The 18,751-nt window shown below is 41.4% G+C and overlaps 1 protein-coding gene across 1 annotated transcript in view; it reads left to right on the plus strand.

Moving 5' to 3' along the window:
• Positions 1-15,315, plus strand: part of GXYLT2 (glucoside xylosyltransferase 2) — a 59,348-nt gene extending 44,033 nt beyond the window's left edge. The window contains exons 4-7 of the mRNA XM_075320709.1: positions 7,449-7,700; positions 11,028-11,151; positions 13,306-13,478; positions 13,621-15,315. Coding sequence (XP_075176824.1) covers positions 7,449-7,700; positions 11,028-11,151; positions 13,306-13,478; positions 13,621-13,803 — 732 coding nt within the window. The 3' untranslated portion in view covers positions 13,804-15,315. The remainder of the gene's footprint in view (positions 1-7,448; positions 7,701-11,027; positions 11,152-13,305; positions 13,479-13,620) is intronic.
• Positions 15,316-18,751: the final 3,436 nt, after the last annotated feature.

Here is an 18,751-nt window from a genome sequence, read left to right on the forward strand (position 1 = left end):
CCAGCCCTGTAAATCCACCATTTAGTAGCGGGTTATAAAATGAAATTGCTTTGCCTTCACTGCCTGTGTGCGCGGGACGTGGGGAGCGCTTCCATCCTGTGGGGTGTAATAAATGTGAAGTGTTCATCCCTCACCCTGGGATTGCCGGGCGAGATTACCTCTCGTGGCGAGTTACAGATAATTGCGAAGCGCGTTGATGTGATTCACAGCGCGCCGCGGCTGTTAGGTTGAGTGCGCAGAGGTTAATTACAGTGTTTTCCTCGGCGATATTGCACCCTTTTATCTACCTTCCTTCCAAGGTGCAGAAGTTCTCACTTTTCTGACTGCTAAATAGCGGGAGCTCACGCGTTTCAGCAACTATTCAATTTACCGCTCCTGGTATTTAATTATCGCCGTCACCTTTTTTTTCTGCTGATAATCGGCGTCTCGTGGAGCTGTACGCCGTCTGGGTCAGCGCTCGGGTCAGCGCTGGGGAATCATCCGGAGGCTTTGTGCTGCGGATTGTAGTCTTGTTACGCATTGTGCTCGCTCGGTGGCATTTATAGGGAATTGCATTGCGAGCATTTGTCTCCTATACTGGCGGAATGGCTCCGGGAGCTTTGTCATTTTCTAATAGGAACATTATAGAAGGGATTTCTTATACGTAAAGGAGTTTCCTGCAAGGAGTTATGACATACCCGCTGGATAGCTGATCACGGATGGTGTCATGGCCGTAGCCCCCCCAGCTCGCTGCCATGTCTCACTCCACCCACCGCTCTTGGCCTGGTCCGTCCGTCACAACCCCATGCCCCCCCCTGCTTGCGCCCCGGTCCATCCATCACCCTCGTGGCCTTGTCTGTTCCCCCCCCCCCCCCCTCGCGGCCTCATCCATTCGGCCCCCCCCTCTCGCGGCCTCGTCCATTCCCCCCGCCTCTCGCGGCCTCGTCCATTCCCCCCGCCTCTTGCGGCCTCGTCCATTCCCCCCACCTCTTGCGGCCTCGTCCATTCCCCCGCCTCTCGCGGCCTCGTCCATTCCCCCGCCTCTCGCGGCCTCGTCCATTCCCCCCACCTCTCGCGGCGTCGTCCATTCCCCCCTCCTCTCGCGGCCTCGTCCATTCCCGCCTCTCGCGGCCTCGTCCATTCCCGCCTCTCGCGGCCTCGTCCATTCCCGCCTCTCGCGGCCTCGTCCATTCCCGCCTCTCGCGGCCTCGTCCATTCCCGCCTCTCGCGGCCTCGTCCATTCCCGCCTCTCGCGGCCTCGTCCATTCCCGCCTCTCGCGGCCTCGTCCATTCCCGCCTCTCGCGGCCTCGTCCATTCCCGCCTCTCGCGGCCTCGTCCATTCCCGCCTCTCGCGGCCTCGTCCACTCCTGCCTCTCGCGGCCTCGTCCACTCCTGCCTCTCGCGGCCTCGTCCACTCCCGCCTCTCGCGGCCTCGTTTTTATTCCCGCCTCTCGCGGCCTCGTCCACTCCTGCCTCTCGCGGCCTCGTCCACTCCCGCCTCTCGCGGCCTCGTTTTTATTCCCGCCTCTCGCGGCCTCGTTTTATTCCCGCCTCTTGCGGCCTCATCCATTCCCCCCCTCGCAGTCTCGCCCGTCCCCTCCCTGTTCTCGCGGCCTTGTCCGTTCTTCCCCCTTTTTGCGGCCTTGTCCGTTCTTCCCCCTTTTTGCGGCCTTGTCCGATCTCCCCACCCCCACACCGCTCATGGCCTCGTCCGTTCCCTCCCTCCCGTTCGCGTTGGGTTCCCCTCTTGCGGCCGCGTTGGGTTCCTCACTCACGGCCTTATCGGCCTCCGCCCCTCCCCCACATTGTTCACAATGAAGTGGTCATCAGTGTGCGATGTGGCAGAAGGACATCCACTTCTCTACCTCTCTGTGTCTCTTCCACTCTCTCTGTATCTCTGTACAACCTGCTGGTGACACTCTAAGCTCAGTGGCCACTTCAGTCTGAGAACATCCTGCTTGAAGCCTCACAATGTAGACAAGATTTGAAAAAATCCAGCGGAACGCAGGCTTATGTAAAATTTAACTTACGTCTTTATTTTTTCATTTTAAAATATCCACATCGCAGGTGGGATCCACAAGCAAGGCATTTAGAAAATTATTTCATCCAACATGTTTCGACACCAAACAAGGTCATAAAGTCTTATTCATGGATGCACTAAGAAGGTTCTGATACCTCCTATATAGCTACTTTAGAATCCCCATCATGCAGTTTGTGCTTGATTAGCTTGATTATCACACATGAGGTATAAACCTGCGCAGAAATGGGGACTCCAATGCTATAATTTGTGAACATATAAACATTAAAAACAATACATGATCATTTTGTGAAAGAAACTATACTAAAAAAATATATATACATGAATAAATCAATTGTATTGGACAATCATGTCCTGTCTTATATTCAAACCATGTGGAATACGTGTATTTAGTTTAAATATCCAAAAGGATTCTCTATTCAGGACTTTACGTTGGAAGTCTCCCCCTCTGGCCATTTGTTGAACTTTTTGTATAGCTCTGAATTTAAAACCAGATATATTACCACCATGACAGATCGTAAAATGTCTAGAAACCGCTGAAGATCCGCATATTTGTGTTTTACCTATATCTGAGATATGGCGTCTTATGCGGACCTTCAGCGGTCCCACTGTACAGCCCACATACTGTTTCTGGCATATAATACAGTCTATCAAATATATTACACCTTCACTGATACAATTCAAATGTCTATGAATTTTATATTGTACTCCCGTGGAAAAGGAGGTAAACGTATCTCCCCTTTCCACGTATGTACACACCTTGCAGGGAATGTGACCACATCTAAAAAAACCTCTGTATGTTAACCATGTGCATTCTTTCTTTATAGAATTTCTAGAAAAAATACTGGGAGATAAAATGTTGCCCAGGGTGGTGGCACGTTTAGGTACAAAGCGTATTAGATGTGAATTTATTATTCTAGAAAAAGTGGTATTCTGATGTAAAATGGGCAAATATTTTTTAATAATTTGTGTAATTTGAAAAAATTGTGGACTATATCTGGTTGAAAATGTTACTGGAACAGAATAAAATTGACCATATGGTTTATTGTATTTCCTACGTTTGCCATTTTTTAACAAATCTTGCCTATCGATTTTATCCACACTATTTATAGCTTTAGTAAGTGACCAATTAGAATATCCCCTATCCTGTAAACGTTTACATACTACAACTTTCTCTTCCTCAAACTTTTCTGGATTACTACAATTTCTTTTAGTTCGTATTATTTCTCCTATAGATATATTATTAATAATGTGATTAGGATGACACGAACTAGCATGAAGAATATCATTATTATTAGAAGGTTAACGATAAGGACTTATCTCTATTATACCTTTTTCTATATGCCCTTTTAAAGTAATATCAAGAAAATAAATTTCATCTTTTTGAAAATTATGAGTAAATTTGAGGTTGAAAGAATTATGGTTGATATATTTAATAAATTGATCACATGAATGACAATCACCCTCCCATATCATTACTATATCGTCTATATAGCGTCCATATAGTATAATGTTATCCTTAAAGGGATTATCTATATTAATAATATTCTGTTCCTCCCAAATAGCAACTACTATATTAGCTAATGAGGGGGAAAATTTCCCCCCCATGCTAACGCCTTGCCTTTGTAAGAGAAATATGGTCAATTTTATTCTGTTCCAGTAACATTTTCAACCAGATATAGTCCACAATTTTTTCAAATTACACAAATTATTAAAAAATATTTGCCCATTTTACATCAGAATACCACTTTTTCTAGAATAATAAATTCACATCTAATACGCTTTGTACCTAAACGTGCCACCACCCTGGGCAACATTTTATCTCCCAGTTTTTTTTTCTAGAAATTCTATAAAGAAAGAATGCACATGGTTAACATACAGAGGTTTTTTTAGATGTGGTCACATTCCCTGCAAGGTGTGTACATACGTGGAAAGGGGAGATACGTTTACCTCCTTTTCCACGGGAGTACAATATAAAATTCATAGACATTTGAATTGTATCAGTGAAGGTGTAATATATTTGATAGACTGTATTATATGCCAGAAACAGTATGTGGGCTGTACAGTGGGACCGCTGAAGGTCCGCATAAGACGCCATATCTCAGATATAGGTAAAACACAAATATGCGGATCTTCAGCGGTTTCTAGACATTTTACGATCTGTCATGGTGGTAATATATCTGGTTTTAAATTCAGAGCTATAGAAAAAGTTCAACAAATGGCCAGAGGGGGAGACTTCCAACGTAAAGTCCTGAATAGAGAATCCTTTTGGATATTTAAACTAAATACACGTATTCCACATGGTTTGAATATAAGACAGGACATGATTGTCCAATACAATTGATTTATTCATGTGTATATATTTTTTTAGTATAGTTTCTTTCACAAAATGATCATGTATTGTTTTTAATGTTTATATGTTCACAAATTATAGCATTGGAGTCCCCATTTCTGCGCAGGTTTATACCTCATGTGTGATAATCAAGCTAATCAAGCACAAACTGCATGATGGGGATTCTAAAGTAGCTATATAGGAGGTATCAGAACCTTCTTAGTGCATCCATGAATAAGACTTTATGACCTTGTTTGGTGTCGAAACATGTTGGATGAAATAATTTGCTAAATGCCTTGCTTGTGGATCCCACCTGCGATGTGGATATTTTAAAATGAAAAAATAAAGACGTAAGTTAAATTTTACATAAGCCTGCGTTCCGCTGGATTTTTTCAAATCTTGTCTACATTGGAACCATTGCTCTGGACTTTCCGTGCAGGAACAGGTGTGTAGATTCTTTGGTTTGCATTTAAAGGAGTGCTGGAAGCATATATCTATTTTTGTTTGAAGCCTCACAATGGCGTGGTCCTGCTGATCAATTGTTAGGTCTCGTCTTGGTCTCAAGATGTCAAAATGTGAACAGGATGATGAGGCGGCCTAATTTGATACCAATTCTAACTGATCCTGAAATATATTGGGTGATTCAAGGATCAAACACCTGTTGTGAATTTTTCCATTAAGCTCCTTGTTAGAGAACAGCAAGTTGTGCAAAAAGTCCTGAAACATGGAACAAGTGCATCCAAAAGATTAGAGAAGGTCACATTAAGGTCACCTGAAAAGATTAGAGGGCATTATAGGGTCATCCTGAGATTTTACCCAAAAGCCAAATATCAGTAACTTTTTGTGGTGTGTGTGTGTGTGTGTGTGTGTGTGTGTACTTATGAAGTCCAGATTTTATGACCTATCTTCACAAAGCTTAAAGGAACACTCTAGGCAGTAGGGCACCTACTATAGAGGTAGATAGTGCAACTGCCTTTTTGTAGCAGAGCTGTGACAGTTGTATTCAGTCACCACTAGGGGGAGCTCACTGCATACAGGTTTTTACAGCTCTTAGGTTTGCACAAACTGTATAAATAAATTCATGTGCAGTGAGCTCCCCCTAGTGGTAGCTACCTGCAGTCACAATTTTTTATTTTTTTAGCCCTGAACTAAAGCTATGGCCAGAATGTAGCTGCATTATCTACCTAAAAAGAGATTTATTTTTTCCGATTTTAAATAAATGTCTCGAAATCTATACAACAAGATGTATTCATGTAAAGTGTTTAGTTAAATAGTAAGCGGCTCTTCTGCTTTCTTATGAATATTAATGAATGTTATAAATGGGACACAAAGACACTTGGGTTAATGGTCCAAGCTACTAAAACATTTCGGTTGACTCAGACGTCGCTAATAAGTTTCCAAAAGGCTTATTTTTTTATTTTATATTGTATAATATGAGTGATTTGGGTTTTTTGTTTTTGTTCTAGGCTATGACAACATTTGAAAATGACAAATTTTTTCATGCAAACTTTATATATATATATATATATATATATATATATATATATATATATATATATATATAATAAATATAAAATATTTTTGGGGGATGTTTTTCAAATTTTAAATTCTGAAATATTCCAATTTTCACTCCCAGTAGAGCACAAGCTTGCCAGCTTTACTGTATACACTGGGATAGAACAGCACAGTCACTTCATTACTAAAGCCTTTTACCACTCCCAATAGAGGCAGGCCACACCACTGCTATGGGGTTCGTGAGCTAAGGGGGACCCGGCGGCAGCTACTCGCTGTGTCTGTGCTGGCACTAGGCCCCCCCCGCCCAGGATCGCGCTTTCAAATGTATCGGCATCACAGATGCCGATACAGTTGAAAGCAATGATGAGACAGAGAGCAGCGCTCCCTCTCATCATTGTCCCATTTGTGTCTGTGCTCTGACAGTTCAGTACAGCAGTGACGTCAGTACTGTGCACCACTGTGTTGAGATGTGCAGAACACAGACACAGCAGGGGACCGAGGAGAGGTAATTATTCAGTACACAGTGGGGCTACACAATGCTATGTGGGGGGGGGCTGCACAATGCTATGTGGGGGGGGGGGCTGCACAATGCTATGTGGGGGGGGGGGCTGCACAATGCTATGTGGGGGGGCTGCACAATGCTATGTGGGGGGGGGGCTGCACAATGCTATGTGGGGGGGGGCTGCACAATGCTATGTGGGGGGGGGCTGCACAATGCTATGTGGGGGGGGCTGCACAATGCTATGTGGGGGGAGCTGTATAATGCTATGTGGGGGGAGCTGTATAATGCTATGTGGGGGGAGCTGTATAATGCTATGTGGGGGGGGCTGTATAATGCTATGTGGGGGGAGCTGTATAATGCTATGTGGGGGGGGCTGTATAATGCTATGTGGGGGGGCTGTATAATGCTGTGTGAGGGGTGCATAATGCTATGGTGGGGGGGCTGTATAATGCTATGTGGGGGGGCTGTATAATGCTATGTGGGGGGGCTGTATAATGCTATGTGGGGGGGCTGTATAATGCTATGTGGGGGGGCTGTATAATGCTATGTGTGGGGGGGCTGTATAATGCTGTGTGTGGGGGAGCTGTATAATGCCATGTGGGGGGGCTGAATAATGCTGTGTGGGAGGGCTGTATAATGCTGTCTGGGGGGTGCATAATGCTGTGGTGGGGGGCTGCATAATGCTATGTGGGGGGAGGTGTATAATGCTATGTGGGGGGGCTGTATAATGCTATGTTGGGGGGCTGCATAATGCTATGGGGGGGCTGCACAATGCTATGTGGGGGGCTGCACAATGCTATGGGGGGGAGGGCTGTATAATGCATAATTAGAAATTCTGCTCTGGGGCCCCATGATTTCTATATACGCTCCTGCCTCGCAGTGCATATATCACCTGTCTATGGGGTAGTTGGTAAAATGTATAATTGCTGCTGTGTTTTCCACCTATCCCTAAAACTAGAGTTCAGAAGTCTCCGAGGGGTGAGGCTTAAGTCACCATTTGGATTGTTGAATTAATGGCAGTACATAGGAGAATTCAGCAATTCAAATCAAATCTTGTTAATCCTTTTGTTTTACCGGACAGATGATTCTGCAGGACGTGGACTCCTTGCTGTATGTAGACACCGACGTCCTTTTCTTGCGGCCTCTGGACGACATCTGGGCATTTCTCAAACGCTTCAATGACACCCAACTGGCGGCAATGGCTCCCGAGCACGAGGTCCCCAAGATCGGCTGGTACAGCCGCTTCGCCCGTCACCCATTTTACGGCTCGACGGGTGTCAACTCTGGGGTCATGTTGATGAACCTGACGCGTATTAGGAAGCAGCAATTTAAGGTAAAAAGAAAGGGTTAATAGCGCCGACTACATAGAAAATAAATCAGAGGCTGCAATAACGTTGGATGATTTGCTGGGTAAAATATATCTGGATGGATGAGTGAACTTAATGTGCCCGAAGGAGAAGGGAGTAGAAAACCCGTGACACATTAATGGTCTCTACAGATGGAGAGGGAAGACGGTCCTTCGAGGGAATAAAGATAATGGAATGAAATTTTTCATACAAGGACTGTTACTAGAAAAAGTGTTTTATCAATATTAGAAAGTCTCCTTGTTTCATCCATAGAGGTCATTGTCATTGCACATATTAAAGGGACATGGCCAAATTAGTATTTTTTTTTTTCTGCTATATTTATATTCCTCCTATTTTTGTACTGATTTTCCCTTCTACAACCTATTAAATATCTCCTCTTACCTGCTGACAGAAGCTAATGCTGAAGAGTTTGATTGTTCCTGCTCCTCTGCCGTCTGTTTTATTCTTTCCTTACTGTAAACCGCATATGTCATCTGCCCTCCCTGATGCTTTGGATGCTTTGCCCTCTCTGCACATGTTGCGCAGTGTACACACTGCTTCTTTTCCATATACATTAGATGTTTATTAGCTAAAGTCAGCCATCTGATTATTCTCTCTTTACAGTAAACTGTCTTCCGCTCTCCCTGATGCTTTGGATGCTTTGCCCCCTCTTCATACACTGAATTGTGTTGATGCTCCTTCTTTTCCATAGACATTAGATGATTATTAGCTAAAGTCATCCCTCCTCTGCCGTCTGTTTTATTCTTTTCTTACTTTAAGCTTAGTTTTCTGCCCTCCCTGATGCTTTGGATACTTTGCCCCCTCTGCACACTCTGATCAGTGTTGATGCTCCTTCTTTTCCATAGACATTAGATGTTTATTAGCTAAAGTCATCCATCCTCTGTCTGTTTATTCTTTCTTTACAGTAAACTGTCTTCTGCCCTCCCTGATGCTTTGGATGCTTTGCCTCCTCTTCATACACTGATCAGTGTTGATGCTCCTTCTTTTCCATATACATTAGATGTTTAAAGCTAAAGTCATCAAGTTATATTGGATCGAACGACCATTTAATACGTATATAATTCTCTGTTTTATTCTTTCCTTACTGTAAACCGCATATGTCATCTGCCCTCCCTGATTCTTTGGATGCTTTGTCCCCTTTGCACACTGATCAGTGTTGATGCTCCTTCTTTTCCATACACATTAGATGTTGATTAGCTAAAGTCATCCCTCCTCTGCCATCTGATTTATTCTTTCCTTACTGTAAACTGTCTTCCGCCCTCCCTGATGCTTTGCCCCCTCTGAGCAGTGTACGGTAGATGCTCCTTCTTTTCCATACACATTAGATATTTATTAGCTAAAGTCATCCCTCCTCTCTCTGTTTATTCTTTTCTTACTGTAAACTGTCTTCTGCCCTCCCTGATGCTTTGGATGCTTTGCCCCCTCTGCACATTCTGATCAGTGTTGATGCTCCTTCTTTTCCATACAAATTAGATGTTTAAAGCTTATGTCATAACTTTATATGGAATCGGACGACCATCTAATACGTATAAAGGTCTCTCGACCCTCTTCAGACGTCACATGTTGGAGGAGACAAGGGACTGAGCAGTTGTATTTTAACTGAACAATCCAAAGTGTTTGGTAGCAGCTTCTGTCCTTGTGAGCGTACGTACGTGTGTATGTATGTATATATGTATGTATATGTGTGTGTGTGTGTGTGTATATATGTATATATAGATAGAGATATATATATAATATGTATATATATGTGTGTACATATGTACACACATATATATATATATATATATATATATATATATATATATATACTTATTATATATATATATCTCTATCTATATATATATACATATATACACACACACATATATTCATATATATATATATATATATATGTATATATATATATATGTGTGTGTATGTATATATATATGTATATATATATATATATATATATATATATATATATATATATATATATATATATATATATAATATTTTTGTATATACAGTATATATGAATATATATAATGTGTATATATGTAATATAACCTGGATCTTTGTACTACCCACCCATTAATCAACCCTTTACTGTACAGATCCTTATACAACATTCTAATCACAAAACCACTTTGGAAAAATCCCATTTTAAAAAGTCAGCATGACAGCCAGCTATGTGAAGAAGTTGCACAGTCTCTACGGCAACTAAATAGTAGCAAATTAGCCTATTTGGAAAGTTGCCTAATTTTGCACGTACTGAGCAAATGAAAAATATTAAGTGCCAAGGTGAAAATAAAAAATGTCGCACGTAGATATTCCGGTTTATATTAACGGCTCTTTGATAGGTTGGTTAACATCAACGTAAAAATAAAAGGTTCCGTAAGCACCGCTACAATAAAACCGTGCACAGGAGCACAAGGCTGATAAATCGCTTACATGGTGTCGTAAATCAAACCAATCTCCGCGGTAAGTCCTTCACTCAGCGCTACACTGACAGCCGAGTTACAGATCAGCGGGATCCTCTCTCAAGGTGAACAGCGATGTTCATGTCCTTACTGATCTGAAACATGGATGTCAGCGGAGAACATTAGGGAGATGTACAGCGCCGGCTCTGCTCCTGCCGCCGTTATTTACTGCGGAGCGCCGGATAATAGTTTACTGGATGTGCGGGGACGGTAGGGAGATAACCAGTGCGAATCAATCACAGGATGCCACCCCGGCTCCGGAGATTAAAGGAAAACCGTCACGGAATTAGGTGTAAATATTTATGTCTTGTTTAATTAAAGGGGTCCGACTGCTCCGATCCTCGCCAATCCTTTTGGAATGGCCCCATTACAACGCATCCATTCACTGGTTGTGGGATGCCATTTGTGTTCCCTGCATTGGTGCGGGTAGACCCCCAGCAATCTGTAAAGAATAGAGTGGAAAGCCCCTTTAAATTTAATGAATGGTTGTATAGATTTTAATATACATTCTCTGCTTGTTGTCTGCATAAAGAAACATTATTGGGAGAGAGAAGGGATCATTGTTCTCCATCAGTCCCGTAGACAATGCATGGAGCGGCAGTATATATGCCCAAGTTGAGGACGGGGGGGGGTGTCACAGGGACCCCTCCTTTCCCCAAACTGTCTAGTAAACCAGCACCACCTCTCCTATGATCCTTTTTGGCTCTGGAAATACCCCTTTAAAATATGCTGCGGTCCCAATCCTCAGGTGCCTGAGGATGCTTAAACACTCTGTGCTGCTCATGTAAGAATAATCTCTAATTGTCCTTTTTTTTTTTCCCTCTTCTATAGAATAACATGATTCCCGCCGGTCTGACGTGGGAAGAAATGCTCCATCCGTTATATCAGAAATACAAGAATTACATTACATGGGGGGACCAGGACTTACTAAATATCATATTCTCTTTCAACCCAGGTAAAAATGTCAAAATTCAGCAAAATGTTAACTTTTGGGGGATTTTCTCCACTAGGGAAGCCCTATTATCAGACTATATTATTAGACTGTGGTAGTCTAAAATCTTATTTTATCAGAGGTTTCATCTTTGTCCCTCCCCAGTGCTTTACACTGCAGTCCTGCTCTTTTCAGATTTGACACATTACATTTTTATTTACCAATAAAAGAAGTATAGATTACTAATAAAATCTCCCAAATCAGATTTGTCCTATTTCGGGGGAGGAACAAAATACTGACATTTATGTGTATATATATATATATAATATATATATATATATATATATATATATATATATATATATATATATATATATACATACATACATACATACATACATACATACATACATACATACATACATACATACATACATACATACATACATACATACATATATATATATATATATATATATATATATATATATATATATATATATATATATATATATATATATATATATATATATATATACACATATACATACATACATACACGTGTGTGTGTGTGTGTGTATGTATATATATATATATATATATATATATATATATATATATATATAGACACGGTCTTATATTTTTTTTGCCCCTCAAAAATTCACTAGGGCTTATTTTTGGAGGAGGTCTTATTCTTGGAGAAACACGGTTGGGGGTAAGTTTAACCCCCCAAAAAGCAGACCCCCACCCCCCACTTCCCAAGAGACTCATACTCACCAGACCAGGATGTCTGCGTGGTTCCCAGGTCCTCCTGTGATCTCCGGTCGGTGCTGCACGCCGTCCTAACCTGCTGCTAGCTGACACGCTGACACACACACAGCAGATCACACACACAGCAGATCGCAGGCGCACACACACACACACACACACACACACACACACACACACGCACACACAGCAGATCACACACAGCAGATCGCAGGCGCGCACAAACACACACACACGCACACACAGCAGATCACACACAGCAGATCGCAGATATATACAGCAAATTATACACAGCCGATCGCAGGCACACACAGCCGATCGCAGGCACACACAGCCGATCGCAGGCACACACAGCCGATCGCAGGCACACACAGCCGATCGCAGGCACACACAGCCGATCGCAGGCACACACAGCCGATCGCAGGCACACACATCCGATCGCAGGCACACACATCCGATCGCAGGCACACACATCCGATCGCAGGCACACACATCCGATCGCAGGCACACACAGCCGATCACAGATGCACACATCCGATCACAGGCACAAATAGCCGATCACAGATGCACACATCCGATCGCAGGCACACACACAGCAGATCGCAGATATACATAGCAGATCACACACAGCAGATCACACACAGCAGATCGCAGGCACAAATAGCCGATCACAGATACACACAGCCGATCACAGATGCACACAGCCGATCGCAGGCACACACACAGCCGATTGCAGACGCACACCAGATCACACGCACACACACACTCACATCACATCCAGCACTTACGGCAGCAGGGAATGAAGCAAGTCACATGTCCCGCCGCAGGTCCTGTTCGCTGCGCTCCACTGCACAGCCTCTCAGGATTCTCCCGGCGAGAAGAGATCGGTGTCGCTGCATGAGGTGAGTGTGTGTGCGATCCGATGTTTGTGTGTGTGATTTGATGTTTGCGTGTGATCCGATGTTTGTGTGTGCGATCTGATTATGTGTGCGATCTGATTATGTGTGCGATCTGATGATGTGTGCGATCTGATGATGTGTGCGATCTGATGTTTGTGTGTGAGATCTGGTGTGTGTGTGTGTGTGTGTGTGTGTGTGTGTGTGTGTGTGTGTGTGATCTGATGTGTGCGGGTGTGTGATCACTGCAGGTCCTGCTGCTCAGTGTCGGGTGAGTGTAATTGCCGGGTGCCGCTGTCTATAATGAAGTGTCCTGTAGTATCTAACTTTTTTAGCTGCACGGACACTTCATTATTGATCCGCGACTAGGGCTTATTTTCGGGGGAGGGCTTATATTTAAGCCTTTCTCCGAAAATGCAGAAAATCCCTGCTAGGGCTTATTTTTGGGGGAGGTCTTATTTTTTGGAAAAACACGGTATATATATATTTTTTTATTTATTTATTTTTTTTTTAGAAAATTTGTTTGTGTTCCCATGTCAGTGGAATTATCGCCCCGATCACTGCATGTACGGGAGCAACTGTAAATCTGCGGAGGAAGACGGCGTATCTATTCTCCACGGCAATAGGGGCGTCTACCATGATGACAAGCAACCGGCGTTCAAGGCTTTTTATGAAGTGATACGTGACGTATGTGATACTTAAAAGCCGTGTTCTATATTGTGAATATGAACCATATGGGGACTTTAAAAAAAAAAAAAAAAAAAAAAAATGATTTATAACCTAACTTTTTTTTTTTTTTTTCTTTTTCATTTCTTCCCTCCCCCGACAGTATCCCTTTGATGGAAATCTTTTCCAGTCCATGTATTACCCCCTACAGACAAAATTCCTGGAAAGCGTCCATACATTATGCGGTCGAATTCCGCAGGTTTTCCTCAAGCAGATAGAGAACACTATGAAGAAGGTGTACGAGAGGCGAGTGATCTTCTACGCCGGGTCTCAAGTCCGGAGCTGAGGATTTTTCACTTTTAGCGCCATTCATTGCTTTACAGAAACTTATTTAATGTTTTTTTGTTTTTTTTAAGGATAATTTTTTTTTTTTTTTTATCAGTGAAGTTTAATGCTATGCAAATATCTCAGCGGATTGGACGACTCAATTCCGATATTTTTCAAGGAAATAATCCGAGGTGTTCTGTGCATCTTAAATCCAAGTGTAACTACTATATATTTTTTAAAATACAAAAAAAAAATCTTCAAAATATAAATAATTAAAAAAAAAAATATCCTGGCAGAAAATAGGGACTGGTTTAAACATTAGGCTTCAGGGTGCAGAAAAAAATTGGGGTGTTGCTTATAGCAGCCAATCAGAAATCGTCCCCTATTCCTTCAAGATGGGTGTTTTCATTAGTAGCCAATCAGAATTCATCTTTTTTCTTTTCAACGTGGGTGTTACCATTGGGATCCAATCAGAATTCACCTTCTATCTTTTCAGCGTGGGTGTTGAATTCTGATTGAATCCTAAAGGCATTTTCTATTTTTTTTTCAGCCTGGGTGTTACCATTAGAATCCAATCAGAATTCATCTATTTGTTGAGAATGGGTGTTACCATAAGGATCAAATCAGAATTTATTATCTTATCTTTTCAGCATGGGTGTTACCATTAGTAGCCAATCAGAATTCATCATCTATCTTTTCAGCATGGGTGTTACCATTAGGATCCAATCAGAGTTCTGCGTACATTATTCAAAAAAGAATGTACGAAATTTGAAAGGTTGCTATGGGCAACAGATTACTTTTTCTGCAGCATTTTTTTATACATTGCCTTAGTTTTTGTTTTTATTTTGTCTACTGTTTTAAAAAATTATTCCGGTATTCCCATCCCAGGAAGAGAAGTTCCACAAGCATAGGTCATGTCTAAAAACTATTGCAAAAAAAAAAAAAAAAAGACTTGTTGCTTATGGCAACCAATGAAGTGACTGTCATGAAAACCACCTCGTACCCCCGATACATGGCCGCAGTAGGGATCTCTCATTATGCATAAGTGTGATAACTGGAAGATAATTTTATATATATATATATATATATATTTTTTTTTTTTTTTTTAATCCAGTTATCTAATATTTCAAAAAAAAATCTGCAAATTCAGTAGAGAATTTATGATAATCTGGAATCTCATGATCCAAAATATGTAATCTGTATCGTTTCATGTTTAATTGGTTTATAATTTCTTAAATGAAAAAATAATTGCTGTTTTTAGTTTAAAAAAAAAAAGTCTCCTTTTTTTCCCCGTCTACTTCTATGCGAGCCTATATGTCTTTATGGTAACCGTCCATAAACAAACACTCAGATTTTACATCCTTGCCCCGTTCCTTCTGTGATCCACCATAGCAAAGAGACAGATAAATGAAAGTATGACTGAAGATCTGACTACACACGGCCTGGTTGTAGTCTGTTACCATAGAAACGCATAGGTCTGCATAGCAGCTGTAGACACAAAACAAAAATGAGATTTTTTTTTTTTTTTTTTTTTTAAATCAAGACTATCCACCAAATTGCTTTATTTTCTTTTTATGCATTAGAGAAGGTATTTATAATAAGTTTTTTTCCCCCCTTTTTTTTCTTTTCTGGAGCACCCCTTTAAATTGTGTTTTTTAAGAGCTTTAAATGTGTTATTTTTAAGCTTTAAAATTAGAAAATTAATAAATTATATATTTTACGTAATCTATGGAGTCACGCACACATTAATGGTATGTGTATATCTCAACCTGCCAATATATGTTTTGCAGCTCGGCTAGGAGTTGCAATACCATAAATAGCCTGTGGGCAGATGGGGGGCGCTATTGGAATAACATAATTGTATTTTTGGGGGAAATTATTATCCTGGAAAACACCTTTAGGACTTTGTGCACTCGGAGTCTTTTTGTCTGAGTTTTCAAAACAAAAACTGGAGTTCTTGAGGAGTTTTGAGAGTTTTTCATCAATTTCTGACCCGGTACACACAGCCTTTGGTATGTATTTATTTTATTTTTTAAAAAAATATAATGCTGGAGGATTTTTGTTTCTTGCAGAACTTTGCATTGTGCTGTCTTTCTGTTATTCCTTCTGGAAATGCATAAATAAATTGAAAAATGGGTGGTACAATGTATGACTGGAGGCTATAGTCGCTCACAGTGTGAATGGACACAAGTAATTAGTAAGACCCGTTTATCTTTAAAAATAAATGAATCAGGCATTTCCAGGAGGAACAGCAGAGGAGTAAAAAAAATGCATTTCCAGAAGGAACAGTAGAGAAAAAAAATCACGCATTTCCAGGAGGAACAGCAGAGGGATAAAAACAAGAAAAAAAAATCAGGCATTTCCAGGAGGAACAGTAGAGAGAAAAAAAATCACACATTTTCAGGAGGAACAGCAGAGGGTTAAAAAAAAAAACAAAACACACATTTCCAGAAGGAACAGCAGAGGGATTAAAACAAGAAAAATCAGGCATTTCCAGGAGGAACAGCAGAGGGATTATAGCAAAAAAAACCCAGGCATTTCCAGGAGGAACAGCAGAGGAGTAAAAAAAAATAATTTCCAGGAGGAACAGTAGAGGGAAAAAAAAAATCACGCATTTCCAGGAGGAACAGCAGAGGGTTTAAAAAAAAAAAAAGAACCCACACATTTCCAGAAGGAACAGCAGAGGGATTATAGCAAAAAAAACCCCAGGCATTTCCAGGAGGAACAGCAGAGGAGTAAAAAAAAAATAATTTCCAGGAGGAACAGTAGAGGAAAAAAAAATCACGCATTTCCAGGAGGAACAGCAGAGAGGTAAAAAAAAACCCCAAACATTTCCAGGAGAAACAGCAGAGGGAGTAAAACAAAAAAAAATCGGGTATTTCCAGTAGGAACAGCAGAGGGATTAAAAGTAAACTCATTGGGAATGCAAATATTTAATAAACCATATATATTCGGGGAGATAAGTCATTATATTGAGGGAGGATCTCATTGGAGCGAGTTTGAGTCCCCACGGGAAGCGAAAGCTGTGTTTTTGTTGTACCAGATTATTAAAACTGTACGAATGTGGTATTTTATTGAAGACAAAGACCCGTACATTGTAATTCCGTCCTCGGCTCCGGGGCTGGGAGTCTGGCAGTTTTCTCACATCCAGTTTTATTGCTGCCCATCGTCTCCACTTTTTCTCAGCATGCGGTAATTGATAGCGCCGTGAATACAGCAGGAAATCCAATACATTCGCACTTAACCGACTTTTGTGTAATGCTGATGAAGTGCGTCGCACTGGAAGGAGCCCAGATTAAAATGTTTGTTGTCAAACAGGTTATGATTCTGTGCGGGTGCAGCAAGGAGCCTGGTATTGATTCATGGGGAGTTGGCACGAGGCATTGAGATGCCTACTGGTGCCCCGCGTTGACGGTATCAGGACCGCTCAGCAGAAATGCGCCACATGGGACCCCTATCAGATTGCCACTAATTTATACACAATCCTTGCTAATTCTAGGGCTTGACAAACAGGGGAACTGTCCATCCAATAAGCAGACTTAAAGGGGTTGTCCACCTTTTGCGACTTTTTCTTTTCTTTTAACTTTCATTAAAAATAATTTATGCAGTTGGGTTTCGTTAAACATTTTGCACCTTTTTGGGTTTTACAAGTTTTTCGTTAGGTTGCACCTTTTAACTTCAATGTGGTCTGTGTTCATAAAGAAGCTGGGAGGAGCTCAGACAGGTCAGAGTCAGACACACTCAGATTAGACATCACTAGGAGTTCACTGACGGATTCTCAGATAACTCATTCTGCAGCCAGCAATGTGCAGTGCAACACAAAGGCTATAGAATATTTATCTTAACAGCGTGGGTGTGGCCATTAGGATCCAATTAGAATTCATCTTCTATCATTTCATCGTGGGTGTTCCCATTAGGATCCAATCAGAATTGATCCATCTTTTCAGCGTGGGTGTTGCCATTAGGATCCAATCCGAATTTATCCATCTTTTCAGCGTGGGTGTTGCCTTTAGGATCCAATCAGAATTAATCTTCTACTTAGCGTGGGTGTTGCCATTAGATTCCAATCAGAATTAATGTATTCAGCGTGAGTGTTGCAATTAAGATCCAATCAGAATTAATGTATTCAGCGTGGGTGTTGCCTTTAAGATCCAATCAGAATTCATCTTCTAGGCTGCATAAGGCAAATAGTGCAACAATTTTAATTTAAACCCAATTGAAAAAGTACTTTAACCCCAATTATCTGCTTTAAGTTCAAGGGGAAAAACAAATTTCCACAACAAATAAATCGATTAGCAAAAAAGGATCTAAATAAACCAGTATTTACCTGCAGCCATAGAGGTAATCTGCAAGTAAATACAGTTTTAAATGTGTAAGTCGAAGTGTGCGGCTACCTGGAGAAAATAAAGTTCTATTCTACCTGCAGCCGCTTGTATGCAAGGATCGGTTACAGTCACTGCCAGCTATACAGTGAGTGCATTTTAATCATGCCCCTGCACTTTGACATTCTGCTCTGCGGAGTATTTGCTGAGCAAGAAGTCGATCACAGCGCCGGGGCGTGATTATAACACACTCACAGTATGCGGACTATTCACTGCCCCGCTGCTGCCTCCATTTTGTATCTACCCACTAGATTACCTCTACAGCTTTTTGTTTTTCTTTTTTACGATTGGTTTCCCTTTAAACAACCTAATATAATTGATCAGTGTATGGAGGTATTATTTGGGAGGGGAATTGTAGGCATTGGACCAATATGGCAGTATATCGGGAGTTTATAGAGGATCTGTCAAAGTCAAGTGGACTGTTTTTGATAATATTCCAGCTGCTCCCGAGTATTTTTTTTTTTATCTGCCATATGGTTTCAAAGATTTGTGTCTTTTGATTTTGTGCTAAGTTGTGTTCATCAAGTGGGCGTGTCTCTTGCATGCTCTGGGGCGTGTCTCTCGCATGCTCTGGGGGCGTGTCTC

This window comes from Anomaloglossus baeobatrachus, chromosome 8, assembly GCF_048569485.1.
Source record: "Anomaloglossus baeobatrachus isolate aAnoBae1 chromosome 8, aAnoBae1.hap1, whole genome shotgun sequence".
NCBI lineage: Eukaryota > Metazoa > Chordata > Amphibia > Anura > Aromobatidae > Anomaloglossus > Anomaloglossus baeobatrachus.